Source organism: Paroedura picta, chromosome 10 (assembly GCF_049243985.1).
Source record: "Paroedura picta isolate Pp20150507F chromosome 10, Ppicta_v3.0, whole genome shotgun sequence".
In the NCBI taxonomy this organism is placed as follows: domain Eukaryota; kingdom Metazoa; phylum Chordata; class Lepidosauria; order Squamata; family Gekkonidae; genus Paroedura; species Paroedura picta.
In genome coordinates, this window is record NC_135378.1 from 81,729,269 (window position 1) to 81,748,856 (window position 19,588).

General features: G+C 50.3%; 1 protein-coding gene across 2 annotated transcripts; it reads left to right on the forward strand.

Moving 5' to 3' along the window:
• On the forward strand, positions 1-18,665 carry NUP54 (nucleoporin 54). 2 transcript variants are annotated; one of them, XM_077301134.1, is made up of 13 exons: positions 68-137; positions 1,703-1,864; positions 5,539-5,622; positions 5,744-5,887; positions 8,758-8,984; positions 9,752-9,939; positions 11,252-11,448; positions 13,531-13,585; positions 14,837-14,930; positions 15,837-15,944; positions 16,628-16,747; positions 17,210-17,320; positions 17,937-18,665. In XM_077301134.1, exons 1-13 carry the CDS (start codon positions 83-85, stop codon positions 18,063-18,065), a joined length of 1,674 nt encoding a protein of 557 aa, XP_077157249.1. In that variant the 5' UTR covers positions 68-82; the 3' UTR covers positions 18,066-18,665. The 2 variants fall into 2 exon arrangements, with proteins under 2 accessions (XP_077157248.1, XP_077157249.1); XM_077301133.1 differs by lacking the exon at positions 1,703-1,864 and having other exon boundaries at positions 1-137.
• The last annotated feature ends 923 nt before the right edge of the window (positions 18,666-19,588 follow it).

Below are 19,588 nucleotides of genomic sequence, written 5' to 3' on the forward strand. Positions count from 1 at the left end.
CCAGCCGGACCGGAGAACTGAGGGGCTTCCCCCGGTTTGGCGCCTCCGCCGCCGCCGCCGCCGCCTTCCTCGCGGCCGCCTCATGGCTTTCAACTTCGGGGCAGCCACGGGCGCTGCGGCCGCCCCGAACCCTGCGGGTGAGCGAGGCCGAGGCCGGCGGGCAGGGGCGGGAGGGCTGGCGGGGCCTGGGCGGGGACCGGGGCGCCTGGTCTCCATAGCAACCGCCGGGGCTGGTCTCCCTGGCAACTGGTCAGCGCTCGCTTCGCCCCTGCTGGAAGTCGGCAGCCGCTTTCCCTGCGAGGGGGCGCTGCACCCGTTGGATTTCAGCCTGCCCCGCTTAAGGGAAGGGGGGGGGTCGTAAGGCCTTCTCTGGAGGAATTATTGGTGGCTTTTCCCAGGAAGTCGGGGCCAGCCTCGCCCTTGTTCATCCCAAAATGCAGGGGTGGGGCTCGTAGGGGTGCCAGCCTCCAGGTGGGGCCTGGGGAGCCCCTGGTTTTTCGGCTCATCTCCAGGCGACAGAGATCAGCTCCCCTGGAGGAAATGGCTGCTTTGGGGGGTGGGCCCTATAGCATGACGCTCCACTGAGATCCACCCACTCCTGGCTCCACCCCCAAAGCCTCCAGGTATCTCCCACCCCAGAGTTGGCAATCCTATTAAGAGACAGCTAAAATCCTTGGAGAAACTGGCCACGTTTGAGGGTGGACTCCATAGCATGACACTCTGCTGGGGTCCCTACCTGCCCCAAATCCCAGCCACCCCCACCCCCAAAGCCTCCAGGTATCTCCCAACCCAGAGCTGGAAACCCGATCTAGAGACAACCAGGATTGGTTGCCTTGGAGAAACTTGCTGTTTTGGAGGGTGGACTCAATAGCATGACTCTTCACTGGGATCCCCATCTGCCCCAAATCCCAACCCCAAAGGCTCCAGGGTTCCCCCAACCCCATGGGACTGGCAGTAGCTATTAGCTGTTGATAGACTTATCCACCATGAATCGGTCTAATCCCACTTAAAAGCTATTAAATCCTACAAGAACTTGTCCACCCTTTGGAAAACATGATCCTGGTAGCCTGGAGATGAGTTGTAATAGTGGGCAGTCTCCAGGAGCTACTCGGTTGTTGGCAGCCCAGATTTACAGTTCCATGGCCTTTCCACCCCAGAATGTAATATGCTAGAGACAGACTCAAGTATCTGAGGAAAGGTGCGTGCATAGGGAAGCTCATTAGCTTGAATAAAACATTCTTGGTCTTAGAGAGATGGCATCTCTCAGTTTAGAGCCTGGTTGGCAAGGGAAGTTTGCCTTGGGACCTAAAAAGACTATAAAGTTGGCACCAGCCAAGATTCCAGGGGGAAAGCGATCCCTTTCAGTCCCCTTAATCACCATGGCTAGTAGTCACTGATAAGACCTATCTTCCATGCATCTATCTCAGACACATCCTTTGGCAGCAAATTCCACATTTTAATCACTGTGGAAAGAAGTATTGAATTGTGGGAGGTGGAGAGGTAAGAGGAAATGTAGGAGAAGAACAACTCTCTTGTCCCTAACGACTTTTATTAGACGTGAGGATGTCCCCCTCCCCGTTTCTGTACTCTTGCTTTTTCTCACTTCTACTGATCAGAAATCGTTTTACTGCTTAATGACTGTCTTCCTCCCCCCCCCCCTGACTAATTCTGCTTTGCTTTCTTTCTGCTTCTCACTCGTCAGGATTTGGTGGGCTTGAACCAGCCAACTCCACTGCCAGTGGGTTTAATTTTGGGGGTTTCGGCTTAACTCCTAACCCCGCAGTGAATTTTAATATTGGGAGTTTTGGTGTGTCTGCTACCTCGGCGCCACCATTCAATTTTGGTAACAGTTTGCCCAGTGCAGGTAGAGAATGCGCACACACGATGTTTGTGATTTCCTCATTGCAAATAAGAGTCCAAGAATTCCCTTCTAGTTGGCGAGTTCCTTGGAAATCCATGGGATGCGCCTCAAAGTAATTTCTGTGGGACTGAGATGCGGGCAGACTAGTTGCTTTGCTTTTGTTAGGGGAGAGGTTCAAATAACGTTTGCTTTTTAAACTGGTTTCACATGCCAGAGGCCCAAGCCAGGTCGGCATTCAAGATTCATTCAAGAGTTTTGCAGGTGCAATTTGCCAGAACAGAAGTCAACTGTGAAAAGTGTACCTTTGGAAGACCAAACTGGCTCTCCAGATGTCCATGAACTACAAGTACCATGAGCCTCTGCCTGAAGGGCCATGCTGTCAGGGGCTTATGGTAATTATATTAAATAGACAACTGGAGAGGAGCTATATGCTGAGCTGTTATGATTGACTATACTCCCTGTACAAAACTAGTACGTATTTTGGACTCTTTGCCTTCTCTTCATACCTTACTCCTTTATCACAGCGAATATCTTGTCAAACGCTGATGCTTCCATATTGCTGTGTGTAATCTAGGCTAATTTCAACTGTCCACGTGGAATTTTTGGCCACGCAGACTCCTTCATTAATTTCATTGGGAGGGCAGTATGATCTGACCCTCCACCCTTTTTGTGCACAAAAGGAGGGAGTCCATATCAGTGAATGCTTCTGTCCACTCCAGCACCCACAAGCAAGTGCTGTATCAGAGCCCGGGTGTCTCAGCGTCTTAATTGCCCAGGCCAAATTTGGGTGTCTCACACGATGCAAAGAGAAAATGCAAAACTGTGATAACTTGGCAATATGCTGAGCTATTTCACAGTCGATCTTTAAAAGGCATCTTCTTTCCTCCTGAATTCTTGGACTCTGCTGCATGTATGTATTCTCCCCTCTTTCCTCTGTGTCTCTTCATTGGATCTCAGTCACCCTGACTCTTCACCCCATTTTATCAAGGTTCTGTGCCGAAATAACTTTTATACGATCAGCCAAAAGTAAATAGCCTTTGAATGTGATCTTTGAGGAATCATCGCTCATGTTATTTTAAATATATGTGAACATGCGTTGGGTTTTGGGGAGGGGAAGGGAAACAACCCTGACTTTTAAACTTCTTATTTACAACTTCTCAGCTTGTTGCGGATTGAGTTGATACTTTGATTTTGCTATCTTTTAAATAATCCGGTTTAAACCTGCCTGGCTTTAATGCCTAGCTGATATTTTAACATATTTAATATTAACACGGTGGTTGTTGGAGCTGTTCGTATAGGAAATTGTATCCATTCCATAGTCCCCTCATGGTTGTACTGTGACGCACAGCACTTTTCATTCCTGTTCTGTGTAATTATCTTCATGGCCACTAAAAACATAATTTGTTCAGATGCTGATTTCAATAACATTCATTTGCTGTCTGATTAGTCTGAATGGCTTGGTTTCATGTTAGATCATTTACGGCATGCTTTCTCAACCAGGGTTTCCTGAAACCCTGGGGTATCTTGACGGCCCTGGAAGGATTTCCCAAATGAATTAAATGGGCGCTAGATTGGGGAGTGGGATGGAAGAACTCTACGGATGGCCTCCCTCTCCTCCCAGGACCTGGAAAGGCTGCAGGCAGCTGTTATGGATCTCATCAGCAGGGGCAGCTCTCACGTAGCAGGGATCTGCAGCCTCCGAGCCTCGGAAGGAAGTGGAAGGAGGAGGGGGTCGTCGGGGGTGGGGGACGGAAGGTGATTGGCTGGCCGCTGGACAGACAGGCAAGCCGGTTGGAGGAGGAGGCACTCAGGGGTGAGACAGCTGCCCTGAGTGGGTGTTAAGCACTGAGTGGCACTTAAGCCATGAGACATGCTCCTTCTCAAAGCCCTTACCAGAAACATTAAGTGGAACAGATTTGTTAAACATTTATTGGGTGATATGACTATATATGTTCATGGCAACCTGCTGTTCCCGCTCCCAAAATGGCCAATGATGGGCCTGGAGTGGGAGGGGCTTGGTGTGGGTGTGTCCACAGCTCTGCTTCCCAACCATATTATGCACAATAATGCCCTTTCTGAGGTTTCTCAAAGGCAGAAGAATGTGTCTGGGGTTTCTCAAAGGATGAAAAGTTGAGAAAGGCTGATTTGAAGGGCAAGGGATGCTCTAAAACGGGTAGTCAACCTGTGGTCCTCCAGATGTCCATGGACTACAATTCCCATGAGCCCCTGCCAGCGGTTGCTGGAAGGGGCTCCTGGGAATTGTAGTCCACGAACATCTGGAGGACCACAGGTTGACTACCCCTGCTCTAAAAGACATAATTTAGCATCAGGAGATGATTAATATTACAAGTCTCCATTTGGGACCTCCGGTGAGCATTAAGTAGATAACTTCTTTCTTCTTTTCAAGGGATCTGTAAATCAGGCATAGCTCATGATGTGCAGGCAGGTTTTTTTAAACCATGATGGTTTTATAAATATAAAAATGGGAAGATTTAGTGCTATTCCTCAAGGGCTGAAAAACAGAAAACGACATGGATAATCATAAATCAGTGCTTCTGGCCGCTTGAACGCACGAGGCTGCTTCTTTCTGGACCAGGCCACGAGTCCGTCAAAACCAGCATTGTAAACTAAGGCTGGCGGCAACTCTCTGGCTCATGACAATCGTAGTCCCTGGACATCTGGTGGGCCAGTTTGGCCACCCCTGCTCTAGGGTCTCAGGTGGAGGCTGTGAATATCACTTACTGCCTGATTCCTTTTAAATAGACGTGCCTAGGATTGAACCTGGGGCCTTCAGCATGCCAAGCAGAGGCTCTGCTGCTCAGTCACAGTGGTCTCCCCTATCTCTCCCCCCCCTCCCAGTGCAGAAACTGCCCTGACAAGGTGCTCGTTGAAACTGCCCCATTCTATCTATCTATCTATCTATCTATCTATCTATCTATCTATCTATCTATCTATCTATCTATCTATCTATCTATCTATCTATCTATCTATCTATCTAATCTACCTACCTACCTACCTACCTACCTACCTACCTACCATATTTATATACCGCCCTCCCCAGAGGCTCAGGGCGGTTTACATGGAACATAAGAACAATACATGAAACAGTCTATAACATATGAATAACCGTACAATAACATTAATAACTAATAGTTATAACAGTATAAACAATGCAACAGTGCATTGCAACAGTGCAAAACAGGTTCAGAACACTCTGGTGGAGTTCTGAGAGGGAGGGGGGGAGCGGGGGCCCTTCAGTCGCTGTTGGTTATGCCAGGGCTCAGCCAAATGCCTGGCGGAAGAGCTCCTTTTTGCAGGCCCTGCGGAACTGTTTAAGCTTCGTCAGGGCCCTGATCTCCTCCGGAGTGGCCAAATTGGGCCCATAGTGCACAAGCCTAATAGCTACCTTTAGTCTCATAAAGAAAAACAGAACTGAGGCTGACAGTGGAGTCAAAACAGCTGAGTTAGCCTAAGGGACTCTCTCCTTGCACTTTATACCCCTGTGGCCCAGTGGGGGCGGGTGGGGAATGTTTCCTTGCTAACATTCATAGCATTCATTTGTCTCCATCTCCCCTCCAAAAAAAGACCTTTCCAGCATGTGCTTAAACTCTCCCTCTCCCTCTCTCTCTGCAAAGCACCCTGGCTCTCCTAGTTGACTCACCCATTTGCTTCCTCAGGAGCCTTCGGAGGGTTTGGAACGACCACCACCACCGCCGGACCCACGTTTAGCTTCTCCACCCCCGCCAACACCAGCACCGCTGGTAAGAACCTCATGTTCCGAGCGCACCATTGCATGTCTTGTTGCCTGGTTTGGGGCAGTCCGCTTGTAACTTCACACGTCATCTCTCTGCGTCATGCCTGTGTTGTTTTTCCTCTCCCCAGGGCTCTTCGGTGCAACTCAGAACAAAGGTTTTGGATTTGGTGCCGGCTTCGGAACCGCAGCGGGCACCGGGACAGGCCTTGGGACTGGTTTGGGAACCGGGTTGGGCTTTGGAGGTTTCAGCACCCAGCAGCAGCAGCAGCCAAGTAAGTGAACTACTCTTTGAGAGCCAGTTTGGTGTAGTGGTTAGGAGTGTGGACTTCTAATCTGGCATTCTGGGTTCGATTCTGCGCTCCCCCACATGCAGCCAGCTGGGTGACCTTGGGCTCACCACGGCACTGATAAAACTGTTCTGACCGGGCAGTGATATCCAGGCTCCCTCAGCCTCACCCACCTCACAGGGTGTCTGTTGTGGGGAGACGAATGGGAAGGCAACTGAAAGCCGCTTTGAGCCTCCTTCGGGTAGGGAAAAGCGGCATATAAGAACCAACTCTTCTTCTTTATGCAGCCTGGTCTTGGTTTTAGTCAGACAACCAAGTTCCAAAGGAGAACTCACCATCTCCAGAGGAAGACTGTTCCACTGAGGAACCACTCTGTCAGGAACTCTGAGGGGCTTTTTGTACGCCTTCAAAATCGCACAATGGTTGCGAATTGAAAACGCTATTGATTTGCCATAACGCACGACGTCGTCGACAATCTGCCACACACCTGAAACCAATCTGCAAAAAGCGCTTCCTTGTAGCGCTTTCAGGGAAATCCCCAAAAGTGGATTCACCCTCCGGAAAGCAATACACTCCTGCAACCAATCTGCAACACTAGCGAAAAAGACCTGTGCGTTAACATTGTTGCGGTTTCTACAAAGTCCCTCCCCCTGGCTCTCTTCTCTGATCTTCCGGCGAAGCGATCGCCATTTTTTTTTCTCCGAGTGAGTGGGGATAAACGCACCAGCGAGCCTCTTTCTGTTTAGAGGCTTCCCTGGCTTCAGTCCTTCCCCTTTAGTCACTAAGCACAAACCACAGAAAAGCCCGTTTGCTGATGTATTTTCCCATTAATTTTTACACATTTATTCAGCCGAAAATCGGGCCCGTGAGAGGGGGGAGGGGGATTTTTTTTTTTTCACTCGGAGGCAGCGTGGCAACAATCAAACGATCAAACGACAGCTCAAACACACCAGGCAGCTGGATGGGTCTCTCCGTTGCAACGAATCTACCCAGATTCGTTGCTATGGGTCTGTTTTTTTTTTTTTTAAACCTTTCTTAAAGGGAAAGGGGCTGTTTGGGAGCATGCTAACGGCTGCCCATTGGCTGCTTGACGGCCAGGGGCGGGACAGCTCGGCAATAGCGCTTCCTTTCTAGCGATTTCTGCCGAGACCGGAAGCCTGTGGGAAACACTACAAAACGCAACTGGATTCCACCACAAAGGGAGGTATGCATAACGACAAATTCCACTACTTTAAATGGCGATTTTTCATTCAGTGACCAATTTGCAACAAAGATCCCGGTGCGTAAAGCCCCTGAAAGATGTTTAGCGAAGAGTCCTTTTGAATTAATTTCAACCCACTGGTCCAACCCTCTGGGGCAACAGAAAAGAACTCTGCTGTATCTTCTATATGACATCCCTTCAAGTACTTGAAGGTGGCCATCATATCACCTCTTGGTGGTCTTCTCTCCAGGCTAAACAGACCAAGCCCCTCCAACCCCCTCACCATCTTTGTTGCCCTCTGCACACGCTCCAGTTTGTCTACATCCCTCTTCAACTGGGGTGCCCAAAACTGAACCCAGTACCGAGGCCGAACCAGAGCAGAGTAAAGCGGTACCATCACCTCCTGTGATCTGGACACGATACTCCTTTTGATACAGCTCCAATTCCCGTTTGCCTTTCTAGCCACCGAGTCACACTGTTGACTCATGTTCAGTGAATGGTCTACTAAGACCCCCAGATCCTTTTTGCACGTACTACTGCCAACACAGGTCTACCCCACCTTTGTGAGCCTCGCACCTGTGGCACAGTGCAGTGGGTGCAGCCACCAAATGTCTGTACTGGAGGTGGAGCCAGCCACCAAATGGCTGCTGCAGCTTTAGCCTCTGTAGCGAATCCCATTCAATACATCTAATAAAATTTAATGACTGAAAAGGACTTGTGTTACGGCATATCTCTTTTCTTAAAAAGATACGCTAGGATGCACAGTCCTGAACTGGAGACACTGTCTCTCATATTTGCACATTGTAAAAAAATTAATTTCTACAAAGGCACAGGGAGAGATCTGTGTTAGTCATCAATAATTGTAGGGGCTGATTTTTGATTGCCATTTTTATATGCTTTTAGCCTGAAACGGTACCGTGACTGGTTGGGCCTGTGTCATGGTTTTATGTCTGGGAGTTTTAATGGGATTTTTTACTGGGATCTTACCGGACGATTGTAACCCGCCACGAGCCGTTTGGGAGCGGTGGGTATTAAATTGAAATAGTAGTAGTAGTAGTAGTAGTAGTAGTAGCAGTAGTAGTAGTAGTAGTAGTAGTAAAGGGAAGATCCTTGCGCTGTGGTGGCAGCTACAGCCAAAAGAGTCTTTTTCAACATCTGCACAGCCAATCAAATCTCCAGTGGCCACTCAGAGGCCTTTTTGGGATAAAGCCCTACATGGCCCTGCCTACTTTCCAAAAACACTTGATGGGCACCAGGAAGGCATTGATGGACGTTATGGTGCCCACGGGCACCCTATTGAGGATCCTTGGCCTAATGGTAAAGCAGCCGTTAGAGTAGCTTGGGGTGGATCTTTTAAATCATGTGTTTATTTACTTACTTGACTTATGCCCCACCTTTCTTCTCTGTTGGGGACCCAAAGCCGCTTCCGTCATTCCGTCATTCCTCTTGCCTCTGTTTTATCATTACAATAACCCTGTGAGGTAGGCTAGGCTGAGAGCCCATGACTTGCCTAAGGTCCACCCAGCCAGCTTCCACGACAGCATGGGGGTGCAGGCCTGGTTTTCCGTGTCTGACATCCCTCCCAGTTACAGCCTCTCAGATGCTGCCTGTGGCTTCCAGCCCACTGCCCCTCTCTCTTCCCATCCTACTACAGCCCTCAGCAGCCTCTTCAGCCAGCCTGCACAAGCCCCCACCCAGTCCAACCAGCTGATCAACACCGCCAGCGCCTTGTCCGCCCCCACGCTCCTGGGGGACGAGCGGGATGCCATTTTGGCCAAATGGAACCAGCTGCAGGCGTTTTGGGGGACGGGCAAAGGATACTTCAACAGCAGCAGCGCCCCAGTGGAGTTCACACAGGAAAACCCGTTCTGCAGATTTAAGGTACGGAAGGCCGGTCGCGAAATCCCCCTGCTGGCTTTCTTTGAGGCAGCAGCTCCGCCAGTGAGCACCAAGATCCTTCTGGGCACACGGAGGATGCGGTGACAGCCGCCAGTTTGGAAGGCTTTCAAAGGGGAGGGGGGAAATTCATGGGGGACTGGGTCATCAGTGGCTGCTGTCATGATCTCCAGGGGTTGCCAAACTGTGGCTCTCCAGATGCAGGGAATCCATGCCTTCCGACGAGAGGTTGAGAACGTTGGGTCTATGAAGCTTGGAGCAGAGGGGGGCCAGGGGTGAAAGGATGGCCGTGTTGAATTATGTAATAGGTAGACATGCCAAAGAGGGGTGGCCCACTTGTTTACTGCAGCTTTAGAGACAAGGACTAAGAGCTATGGGTTCAAATAACGGGAAAGGACATTCCACTTAAATATTAGGAAGCGTTTTCTAACAATGAGAGTTGTTTGTAGGTGGAATATGCTGCCTTGGAGGGTGGTGGAGTCTCCTTCATTGGAGGTTTTTAGGAAGAGATTGGATGCGCACCCATGAGGAGCGTGTGTGCTTTTAAGTCCTCGAGAAGGTGGGGGCTGGACTGGATGATCCTTGTGGTCTCTTCCAGCGCTGTGTGATGCTGATTCCCCAGGTCGGTAGGCACACTCCCTTCCTTGCCTCCTAGACCTGGAGGAAAGGAACAGAGCAGGTGGAAAGAGCCCTGGCCTCAAGGGGAGCGTCTCTTCCCAGGCCAGGCACTCACTTCCTTGGGCTTGTTACAGGCCGTGGGCTACAGCTGCATGCCCAGCAACAAGGACGAAGATGGCTTGGTCGCCCTGGTCTTCAACAAAAAGGAGGCGGAGATCCGAAGCCAGCAGCAGCAGCTTGTGGAGTCATTGCACAAAATCCTGGGCTCCAACCAGACCCTGACGGTCAACGTCGAAGGTGTAAAGACAATGCCTGATGACCAGTATGTATACAGCTTGTTTGGGCAGCTCCTCGTCCCTTTCAGACTGGGCTTCCTGACTCCCTCGGCTTGATTCACAGTGTAAAGCCAAACCTGTATTTTAACCATGGTTAGCTCGAGAAACCTCAGTTTGGCTCTCAGATGATCTCTCAGACCATGGTTGGCCTTCGACAGAATGCCAATTTTGACACCTTTCTTTAGTCAGTGGGTTCCTTTGTACCCTCTCTTTTCTCCCCAATGAAGACTCAAAGCACCTTGTTCGGTTTCCGTTCCGTACGTTTTATCCTCACAACAACCCTGTTGGGTAGGCTTGGCTGAGCACATGTGACTAGTCCAAGGTCACCTGGCAAATTTCCATGGCAGAAGTGGAATTCGAACCTGGGTCTCCCAGATCCTAGAAGCAAGTGTATGAGAACAAATGTGCTTGTGCCCCCAAGCATCCCAACCTCCTCTTGTTGTGAGGTTGGGATTTGGCCTCATTGACTTGTCACCTGCCTCTTGCCACGATATCTGATGCGATGAACGTCTTCCAACCCATTCCATCTATGCCAGGGGTGGCCAAACTGTACCTCTCCAGAGGCCTATGGCCTACAATTCCCATGAGCTCCTGCCAGCAAGGTCTCATGGGAATTGTAGTCCATGGACCTCTGGAGAGCCACAGTTTGGTAACCCCTGACCTGTGCAGAGCGGGGAATCCCTAACGTGGTGCCCAACCAACATGACACCCAGCAGGCTATTTTAGAAAGCAGATGGATCCAGGTGAGGCTTTGGCCCAGGAAGCCTTCTGATTGGCCGTTGTGGTTCAGATTGGCTGTACAGATTTTTTACACTGTTGCTTTGTCACCAGCTGCGATCTTCACCATGCGACTGAGAGTAAGCCGAAGCAGCCGTTTTGTGTCTGGCTCTGCCTTCTGTGGCAGCCATTTTGTGTCAGCATTCCAAAGGTTGGGGACCCCCTGATGCAGAGTAGAAACAGGGGTGGGCACTGAATGTTTGTCTTACAGTTTGCCCACGTGGTGACCCATCAGCATCTGAGTGAGCTCTTTGTTCCGAAGGGGTCATTCTTAAACCTGGTTTTCCATGATTGGATTTCAGGTCGCGTTTGAGAAAGAGAGTATGGGAGTGGAGCTCCCCCCCCCCCCACAGCCTCCAATTAAATCTTTCAAGCTGGGCATGTACCTTTTAAATGAAAAATCTGTTGACCTTTTGAGATGATGCACTCACACCTACACACACTTCCTCCAAAGTCTGAGTATCGACAAGAGTAGAAATTTCAACTACATCCGGTGTTCCGTTCTCTCTGTTGCTCTTCTAGGACCGAGGTCGTCATCTACGTGGTTGAGCGGTCGCCAAACGGGACCTCTAGGCGTGTCCCGGCCACCACCTTGTTTGCTCACTTTGAACAAGCGAACATCAAGACCCAGTTCCAGCAGCTTGGCGTTACCCTCACCCTGGCCAGGACCGAACTCTCCCCGGCCCAGATCAAGCAACTGCTGCAGAATCCTCCTGCAGGTGTGGCGTGCCGCAGCTTGGCTTGTAGGCTGCTGATAAGCAGAGGCTTATCTGTAACATGACTGGGGGGGAGGGGCTTGTGGAGGGGCCATGGCTCAGTGGCAAAGCCTCTGCTTGGCATGCAGAAGGTCCCCGGTTCAATCCCCAGCATCTCCAGTTAAAAGGCATAGGACTCAGGGGTGGCCACATTGCGACTCTCCAAATGTTCATTGACTACAAGTACCATGAGCCCCTGCTGGCACAGCAGGGTCCATGGCGGTGGTAGTCCATGGACATCTGGAGAGCCACAGTTTGGCCACTCCTGAAAGACAGTCAGAATCCTCCTGGTTCTTCTGCCATGATTGATTGTTGCCCCAGGATAGATGCTTGCCCTGTGATGCTTCCCTGATGCTCTCTTCTGGCACCCCCAGGTTATTTCCTGTTGTTTGGTTTACAACCGCCAGTTTCCCACAGCAATTCCTCACCTCCTTCTCCCTCCCACCTAACATTTTGTTCCCCTTTTTGTAGTTAGGTTATCTGTTGTGTTTTGTCTTTCTTCGAAATGCATTTTACTACATTCCCAAGAGATTTGTTGTCCTGTTTATTAAACCAGGCTCACACCTAAGAACCCCAGTCCTGTCTGTGTAGTTGTAATGGATGTCTTCATTCCTGATGGAAGAAACTTGGGCAATTGAGCACTCTGACAAAGACCTTGGCTTGACATCCCGGAGAGCCACTGCTGGTCTGAGTAGACCAGGGATAGTCAAACTGCGGCCCTCCAGATGTCCATGGACTACCATTCCCAGGAGCCCCTGCCAGCGAATGCTGGCAGGGGCTCCTGGGAATGGTAGTCCATGGACATCTGGAGGGCCGCAGTTTGACTACCCCTGGAGCAGACAATAATACTGAATTTGATGGCCCGACAGTCTGATTCAGTCTAAAGCACTTTAGAATCATAGAATCATAGAGTTGGAAGGGGCCATACAGGCCATCTAGTCTAACCCCCTGCTCAACGCAGGATCAACCATAAGCATCCGTAAGCTTTCGAGGATCAAAGCTCCATTCGTCTGCTATAAGCCCGATTATGTATTTATTTATCCAACTTATCGCCTGCCTCTCCCCAAAGGCTTGAGGCGGGTTGCAGCGTCTGGATAAAAATCCAATAAACTCCTCAAAAACAGGCATAAAAAGAGCAACTACATTACATTCAGAAATCCCATGGGGATAAAGATGCTGTGGCAAAATACCTGGTAATACCAGATCTAATAACCCTCCCGATAATACATCCAGGAGGGGAAGGGTGATAGAGGGCACAGATGGCGTTCGCTACCACCTCTCCTGCAGGGGGAGCCCACGATCTTCCTTGCCACCCTTCCTCAACCAAAGACCTGGTGGAAGAGCTCTGTTTTGCAGGGCCGAAAGATCCCGCAGTAATGGTCTTTAAGGTGCGACAGGAACCTAATCCAGCTCTTCTGCTGTTTCCCGACACGGCTGCCCACCTCATTTCAGGGGCAAAGAAAATCTGTAGTGAGAGATGAGGCAGCATTTCTTCCCTGCCCTAACCAAGCCAGCTACACTGTCTGTTGCACCTTTGCATCCCGAGTCCCTTCTTTGGAGAATCCCACCTGCCTTCCGGGGCCTCCGTCCCCTTTGCATCTGACGAAGGGAAATGTTTGTCCCCTGAACACTCATCCCCTGGAAGTCTTGCTGGTCTTGCTGTTGTGTCTGCCTGCGGCCCAAAACCCACTCCTCCCCCTGGTTGCAGACTGCTGTTGTTGAAAGTGGGGGAGAAATAGGCCAATTCCCTTCCACCAGTCCTCGACGCAGCCCGTGCTGAGAACACCTTTTCCCCAGAACCTTTTCAAATTATAGGCTAATAGTGTTGTTACGTTTTAATTACTGTCTGTTGGTTTCAAACTGACGCGAGCCGATTCCCTGTCTGCAAAAAGCAAGGTCAACAACATGACAGCCATCACTGTTTATTGCAGAAGCCTCGTTAATGACGTTATGGATTTGCACATCGAGGTGGAGCAGAGCAGGAAAATCCTGCTTCAGTTACGTAGATCTTCCTTTATTGACATAACTCATTTCTGGCTACTGCAGGTGTCGATCCTATCATTTGGGAACAAGCCAAAGTGGATAATCCCGATCCTGAGAAGTAAGTGGTTTTGCAGAGCTGTGTTGATGAAGCCTCCGGGTGGGGTGCTTTTAAAGGGAGCACAGTGCTGGAGGGAGGGGAAGGTCAGAGTGGCCAAACTTGCAAGCTTCTGAGATGGACAACCCTTAGAAAACGAGGCTCTTAAGCTGCCTTTTTCAACCTTTTGAGCGTGGAGGTGCTGCTGAAATATTTTTTAGACTTTGAGGTACCAGGAAGTGATGTCAGCTGGCCACAGCTCCATGTCATGCCTCTCTTGAGAGGCAAAGGTTTAAATGGCTGGAACCCCTCCCCTTCCCACCCTCCAGGCCCATCATTGGCTCCTTTGGGATGGGGTGGGTCAAGGGTACAATGTTTTCTAAAAAGTTTTTAAAACTTATTCTTTCCTCTTCACTCAGAGCTAGAAACACAAGGCATAGGGTGAGAGGGCTCTCCCCAGCCGCCACTGGGAATACCTTCATACTAGCTTGGTGTAGTGGTTAGGAGTGCGGACTTCTAATCTGGCATGCCAGGTTCGATTCTGCACTCCCCCACATGTATCCAGCTGGGTGACCTTGGGCTCGCCACGGCACTGATAAAACTGTTCTGACCGAGCAGGAATATCAGGGCTCTTTCAGCCTCACCTCCCTCACAGGGTGTCTGTTGTGGAGAGAGGAATGGGAAGGGGACTGTAAGCCACTTTGAGCCTCCTTTGGGTAGAGAAAAGCAGCATATAAGAACCAACTCCTTCTTCAGTAATATCAGGGCTCTCTCAGCCTCACCCACCTCACAGGGTGCCTGTTGTGGGGAGAGAAAAGGGAAGGCGACTGTAAGCTGCTTTGAGCCTCCTTTGGGTAGAGAAAAGCAGCATAGAAGAACCAACTCTTCTTCTTCTACTATGTATGGGTGGGAGTTGATAATTTTTATATATATTTTAACATGGGTTAAATATTTATCAGGGAAAATGACCATGCGTGGTCATATTGAACTGCCCTCCCCCCCAAAAAAAATGGCCAATTATGGGCTTGGAGGGGATGGGGAGGGGAGGGTCCCAGGGTGGGCATGTCCACAGCTGTGCTTCTGAGACATATTCTCCACCATCGCGCCACTTCTGGGGTTTCTCAAAGCCTGGAGAATGTCTCAGGGGGTTTCTCAATGGTAAAAAAGTTGACAAAGGCTGTTTTAGCCAGTCGCTGGTGAGCACTTGCCTTTTACAAACAGAAACAATAAGGCGTCGCCCGGTTTTTCACCTGCTTGGCCTGCTTGTTTCCGTAGGCTGATTCCAGTGCCGATGGTCGGCTTCAGAGAGCTCTTGAGAAGGCTGAAGGTCCAAGACCAGATGACGAAACAACACCAGACCAGATTGGACGTGAGCATCCGCACCCTTGTGCCCCTCTTTTCAACCTTTGTGGCTCTGACCGCATGCCCACGGAGCTGGGGGGATGTTTCCTTTGAAAAACCCGAAGTTCTAATGGCTGCGGAGTAATATCCCTCAGCTCATGAGACTTCCAGTGGGAGAACCCTCCAGGAAAAGATGTGTCCCTTTTAACCATTTAATGCAGGGGTAGTCAAACTGCGGCCCTCTAGATGTCAATGGACTACAATTCCCATGACCCCCTGCCAGCGAACGCTGGCAGGGGCTCATGGGAATTGTAGTCCATGGACATCTGGAGGGCCACAGTTTGACTACCCCTGATTTAATGTGTGATGTCAGAATTGTCTTTAAGGCAACAGAATAGCCCCTGATTTCTGCATCTGCCAGTTCAATTTAATAAGCAGGGTAGATGGCAGCTAGGTGGATTTGAATGCATTCTCAGTTTGAAATTGTTACCTTCTTCCAGGCCTCAAGACCCAGCGTGGGGTAATGGATAAGAGCGGAGGCCTGTGATATGGAGAGCCGGGTTGGATTCCCTACTCCTTTCTTGGATTCCCGACTTCCCTACTACTTTCTTGGATGCTTTAGGATGCTTAGGGCTGATCCTGCGTTGAGCAGGGGGTTGGACTAGATGGCCTTTATGGCCCCTTCCAACTCTTACGATTCTATGATTCCCTGCTCCTGCACGTGTAGCCAGCTGGGTGACCTTGGGCTAGTCATAACCCTGGTTAGAGCTGTTCTCACAGAGCAATTCTCTCAGCCTCACCCACCTCACAGGGTGTCTGCTGTGGGGAGAGGAAGGGAAGGGGATTGTAAGCCACAGAGAATCCTGAGGATGTTGAAAAGTGGGGTATAAAAACCAACGGCCTCCTTGCTGAGCCACATCTTCCCTTTCTCTAGATAATATCGGAAGACATCAGCGAGCTGCAGAAAAACCAGACGACGACGATGGCCAAAATCGCCCAATACAAGAGGAAACTGATGGACCTCTCGCACAGAACTTTGCAGGTGGGCTGTCACTCACCCCTTCACGGATCAGCCTGTTGGTAAAGGATGGAGAGAGCTGGCTCAGTGCAATGGTGAAGCATGCAGGTCTGGAAGTCCCTGGCTGAAATCCTGCTTCAACCCGGAGCTATCAGACGGCTTTAGTCCAGCCGCTGATGCTTTTGACCTGAGGTCTCTCTGGTTTGGCCTTTCGTTTCTGAGCGAATTGTAAGCTGAAACTATTCCAAGTAGAAGAAGAGCTGGTTTTGAGACCCTACTTTTCCCTGCCCGAAGGAGTTTCAAAGCGTCTTCCAGTCGCCTTCCCTTCCTCTCCCCACGACAGACACCCTGTGAGGTCGGTGGAGCAGAGCGAGCTCCGAGAGAGCTGCTCTGCATAGGCCAGATCATGTACTTTGTAGCAGGGTCCTTGTTCTTCATCCTAACCTCTGCGAAGAGTCCTGTGCATTCTGATGGCGTGGTGCAGTGTTTCTGTTCCCGTGCCTGCACCGTACTGCTGTTGTGGTAGGCCTCTACTGTTTCCTGCCAGGGCTGCCAGGTGGGCTGTAATCTCAGACAAGGATGTGGGACAAGTCCGTCCCCCCCCCCAAAAAAAAATCCTCAATTCTACATGCTAGTGCCAGGAGTTCGTGTTTGCAGGGGGCTGGGCAGACCTCCACAGCCGCGTTGTGACAAATTCCTCCCTGCAGGTCTTAATCAAGCAAGAGATCCAAAGGAAAAGCGGCTACGCCATCCAAGCAGACGAGGAGCACCTTCGCGTGCAGCTGGACACCATTCAGTGTGAACTCAACGCCCCCACGCAGTTCAAGGTGAGCCATTCCCAGCCTAGGGCCAGAGACCCCTGAGGGGCAGCAGGACAGACCCTTTGTAGTTCCTCCATCATGACTCTTTTCCCTGCAAATTTCGCATTGTGCCTTGCTAAGGCAGCCTCTGCCTCGTGCCTAGGATGCTTTTGTTCTTTAGGTTTTGCAGAAAAGAAGAAAGAGTTAGTTTTTGTAAATCCCCCTTTTCTCTACCTGAAGGAGGCTCAAAGCAGTTTACCTTCCCTTCCTCTCCCCACTACAGACCCTGGGAGATAGGTGGGGCTGAGAGAGGTCTGATATTGCTGCTCTGTGAGAACAGCTCTGTCAGGGCTGTGACAAGGTCACCCAGCTGGCTGCATGTGACCCATTCTTCTTACTGCCTATGGAGACTGTGCCCGAGGTCCTTGAAGGAGAACTCTGCCCCCCCCCCCCCCCCCATTCTGTGACTTTGACGCTGCTTTTCCCCAGGGCCGGCTGAATGAGCTGATGTCCCAGATCAGGATGCAGAATCACTTTGGCGCAGTGCGATCAGAAGAGAGGTACTACATCGATGCAGACCTCTTGCGGGAAATCAAGCAAGTGAGTATTGACATTGGACGGCATCGACTCATAGAGTTGGAAGGGGCCTCCTGTGTCATCCAGTCCAACCCCCTGCACCATGCGGGACAATCACACCCCAATCGCTCCTCCACTGTCACCTGCCACCCCCTTGAGCCTCCACAGAATCGGCCTCTCCGTCAGATGGCTCTCCAGCCTCTGTTAAAAAGTTTCTAAGGATGGAGAACCCACCACCTCCCACCCACCACCATGCATTCATTCAAGCATACACAAAGGAATGGATTACGTGGTTTCTTTTCCCCTTGATGACGGTCAAACCTTTTAGCAATTAACGATGTCATATGTAACAAAAAGGGTCAGTTCAGTTACCAGGGCCCCTCGTATACCCTTTGGGCCCTTCTCACATTTCTTCATTCTGTGACCTCCTTCAAATGTGCCAGGGGCCCCCAGGGGGTCATGTGGCTCCTGTGGAAGATGGCTGGGGCAGAGGATATTCACTCCTGGCAGGTCTCAGCCCTGACATCTGCCATATTACTAATCAGGTGCTGCTCAGGAATTGGTAGAAGATGTGACCTAGGAGGGGGTCCCCACTTGGGAATGAAGCCTTTGCTCAGGGTTTTCCCGTCTTCTTTTCCAGCACCTGAAGCAACAGCAAGAAGGTTTGAGTCACCTGATCAGCATCATCAAAGACGACCTGGAAGACATAAAGCTGATAGAACACGGCTTAAACGAGAGCATTCCGATCAGAGGGGGAGTCTTCAGTTGATGGACCATCTCCTGTCCCCGGAGGCCTGCAGAACGCATTGCTCCGTCCTCCGTGCCTAAAACTCAGAAGGATGCAGAGAAGTTCTGAAAGAGGTCCGATACTGGTGGCCGTTTCCCCCTCAAGTCTTTTCAGCTTCAAACCAAGTTTTAGGTTTTCCGCTTCAAGCCAGATTTCCGGTGGCAGGGAGGAATTCAGAAACTGCTTCTGTGGTCTGAAACTTGCATTTCGGCCACATCAGTTGTGTAAAGAAAACCCCCAACTTTCAGTCTTTAGGAATCTTGATGAGGAAACATTGCATTTTTTTTGCCCCCCTGCTACAAACACCAGCCAGGAGATCTGCTGCATCGTGTGGATGCGGAATCCTTTTCCTTCGGTCTAGATAAACTGTAAAATGGAACTCTTAGAAATTGTGCGACTGACTGTGCGCTGAGATCCCTGCGGCCATTTGTGGGTCTGAAGCTCTGGTATAAGGCAAAGTTTGTGGGGGTGGGGGGGTGGTTGGTGATCAGAACCTGAAGGCTATATTTTTATATCACTTTACTTAATCCCAATTTGCAAAGCTCCTCTTCTAGAATGTAATAAAAACAGACATCTACTTCACCACTTGTATGCTGTCGTTAGAGGATCGCTTGGTTCTGGAAATACTTTTTGGTGATGTCGGTCTTTGTTTGGAACAGGAGAGAAGTCCTGTTTAGGGATGAGCGAGTTGGTGCCGATAAGCCGAAAAGTACCCTAGTCAATCCTGATGCGGGCGGTTTTCTCAGAGCCGAACTGCCCATCCCTGCAGTTTTCAGACTATCTGAGCTGAACTGCCCATCCTTGCCATTTGGACAAATCAACGGTGGCCAAATCACAATTTTGCCAGTTTAAATGTCTGAGACCCCGGAGAGCTGTTGCCAGTCAGAGGAGATGATACTGGCCTTTAATGCTCAAGGGACTGATTCAGTTTGGTGTGGTGGTTAGAAGTGCGGACTTCTAATCTGGCAAGCCAGGTTCTATTCTGCACTCCTCCACATGCAGCCAGCTGGGTGACCTTGGGCTCACCACAGCACTGATAAAGCTGTTCTGACAGAGCAGGAATATCAGGGCTCTCTCAGCCTCACCCACCCCACAAGGTGTCAGTTGGGGTAGAGGAAAGGGATGGCGACTATAAGCCACTTTGAGCCTCCTTCAGGTAGAGAAAAGCAGCGTATAAGAACAAACTCTTCTTCAGTAATCTCAGGGCTCTCTCAGCCTAACCCACCTCACAGGATGTCTGTTGTGGGGAGAGGAAAGGGAGGGCAAATGTAAGCCACTTTGAGCCTCCTTCGGGTAGAGAAAAGTGGCATATAAGAAACAACTCTTCTTCTTCTTCAGTAGAAGGCAGCTTCATGCATTCCCCGTCATGGCTCCTTGTCTGGCTACTGAACTATTCCCAGCTAGTTTTTCTGGCATCGCCAGTTTCCTGAAAGGCAATTCCTGGTCAAACGATCATCTTGGAATGACAACAAAAGACCTCCTGCAAAGAGAAGCATTTCATGAAT

Coding starts and splice junctions, on each gene's coding strand:
- NUP54 (XM_077301134.1), top strand. CDS start 83: ATGGCTTTCAACTTCGGGGCAGCCACGGGCGCTGCGGCCGCCCCGAAC. Junction 13,586..14,836: donor GATAATCCCGATCCTGAGAA/GTAAGTGGTTTT, acceptor TTGTTTCCGTAG/GCTGATTCCAGTGCCGATGG. Junction 15,945..16,627: donor TCTCGCACAGAACTTTGCAG/GTGGGCTGTCAC, acceptor TCCTCCCTGCAG/GTCTTAATCAAGCAAGAGAT.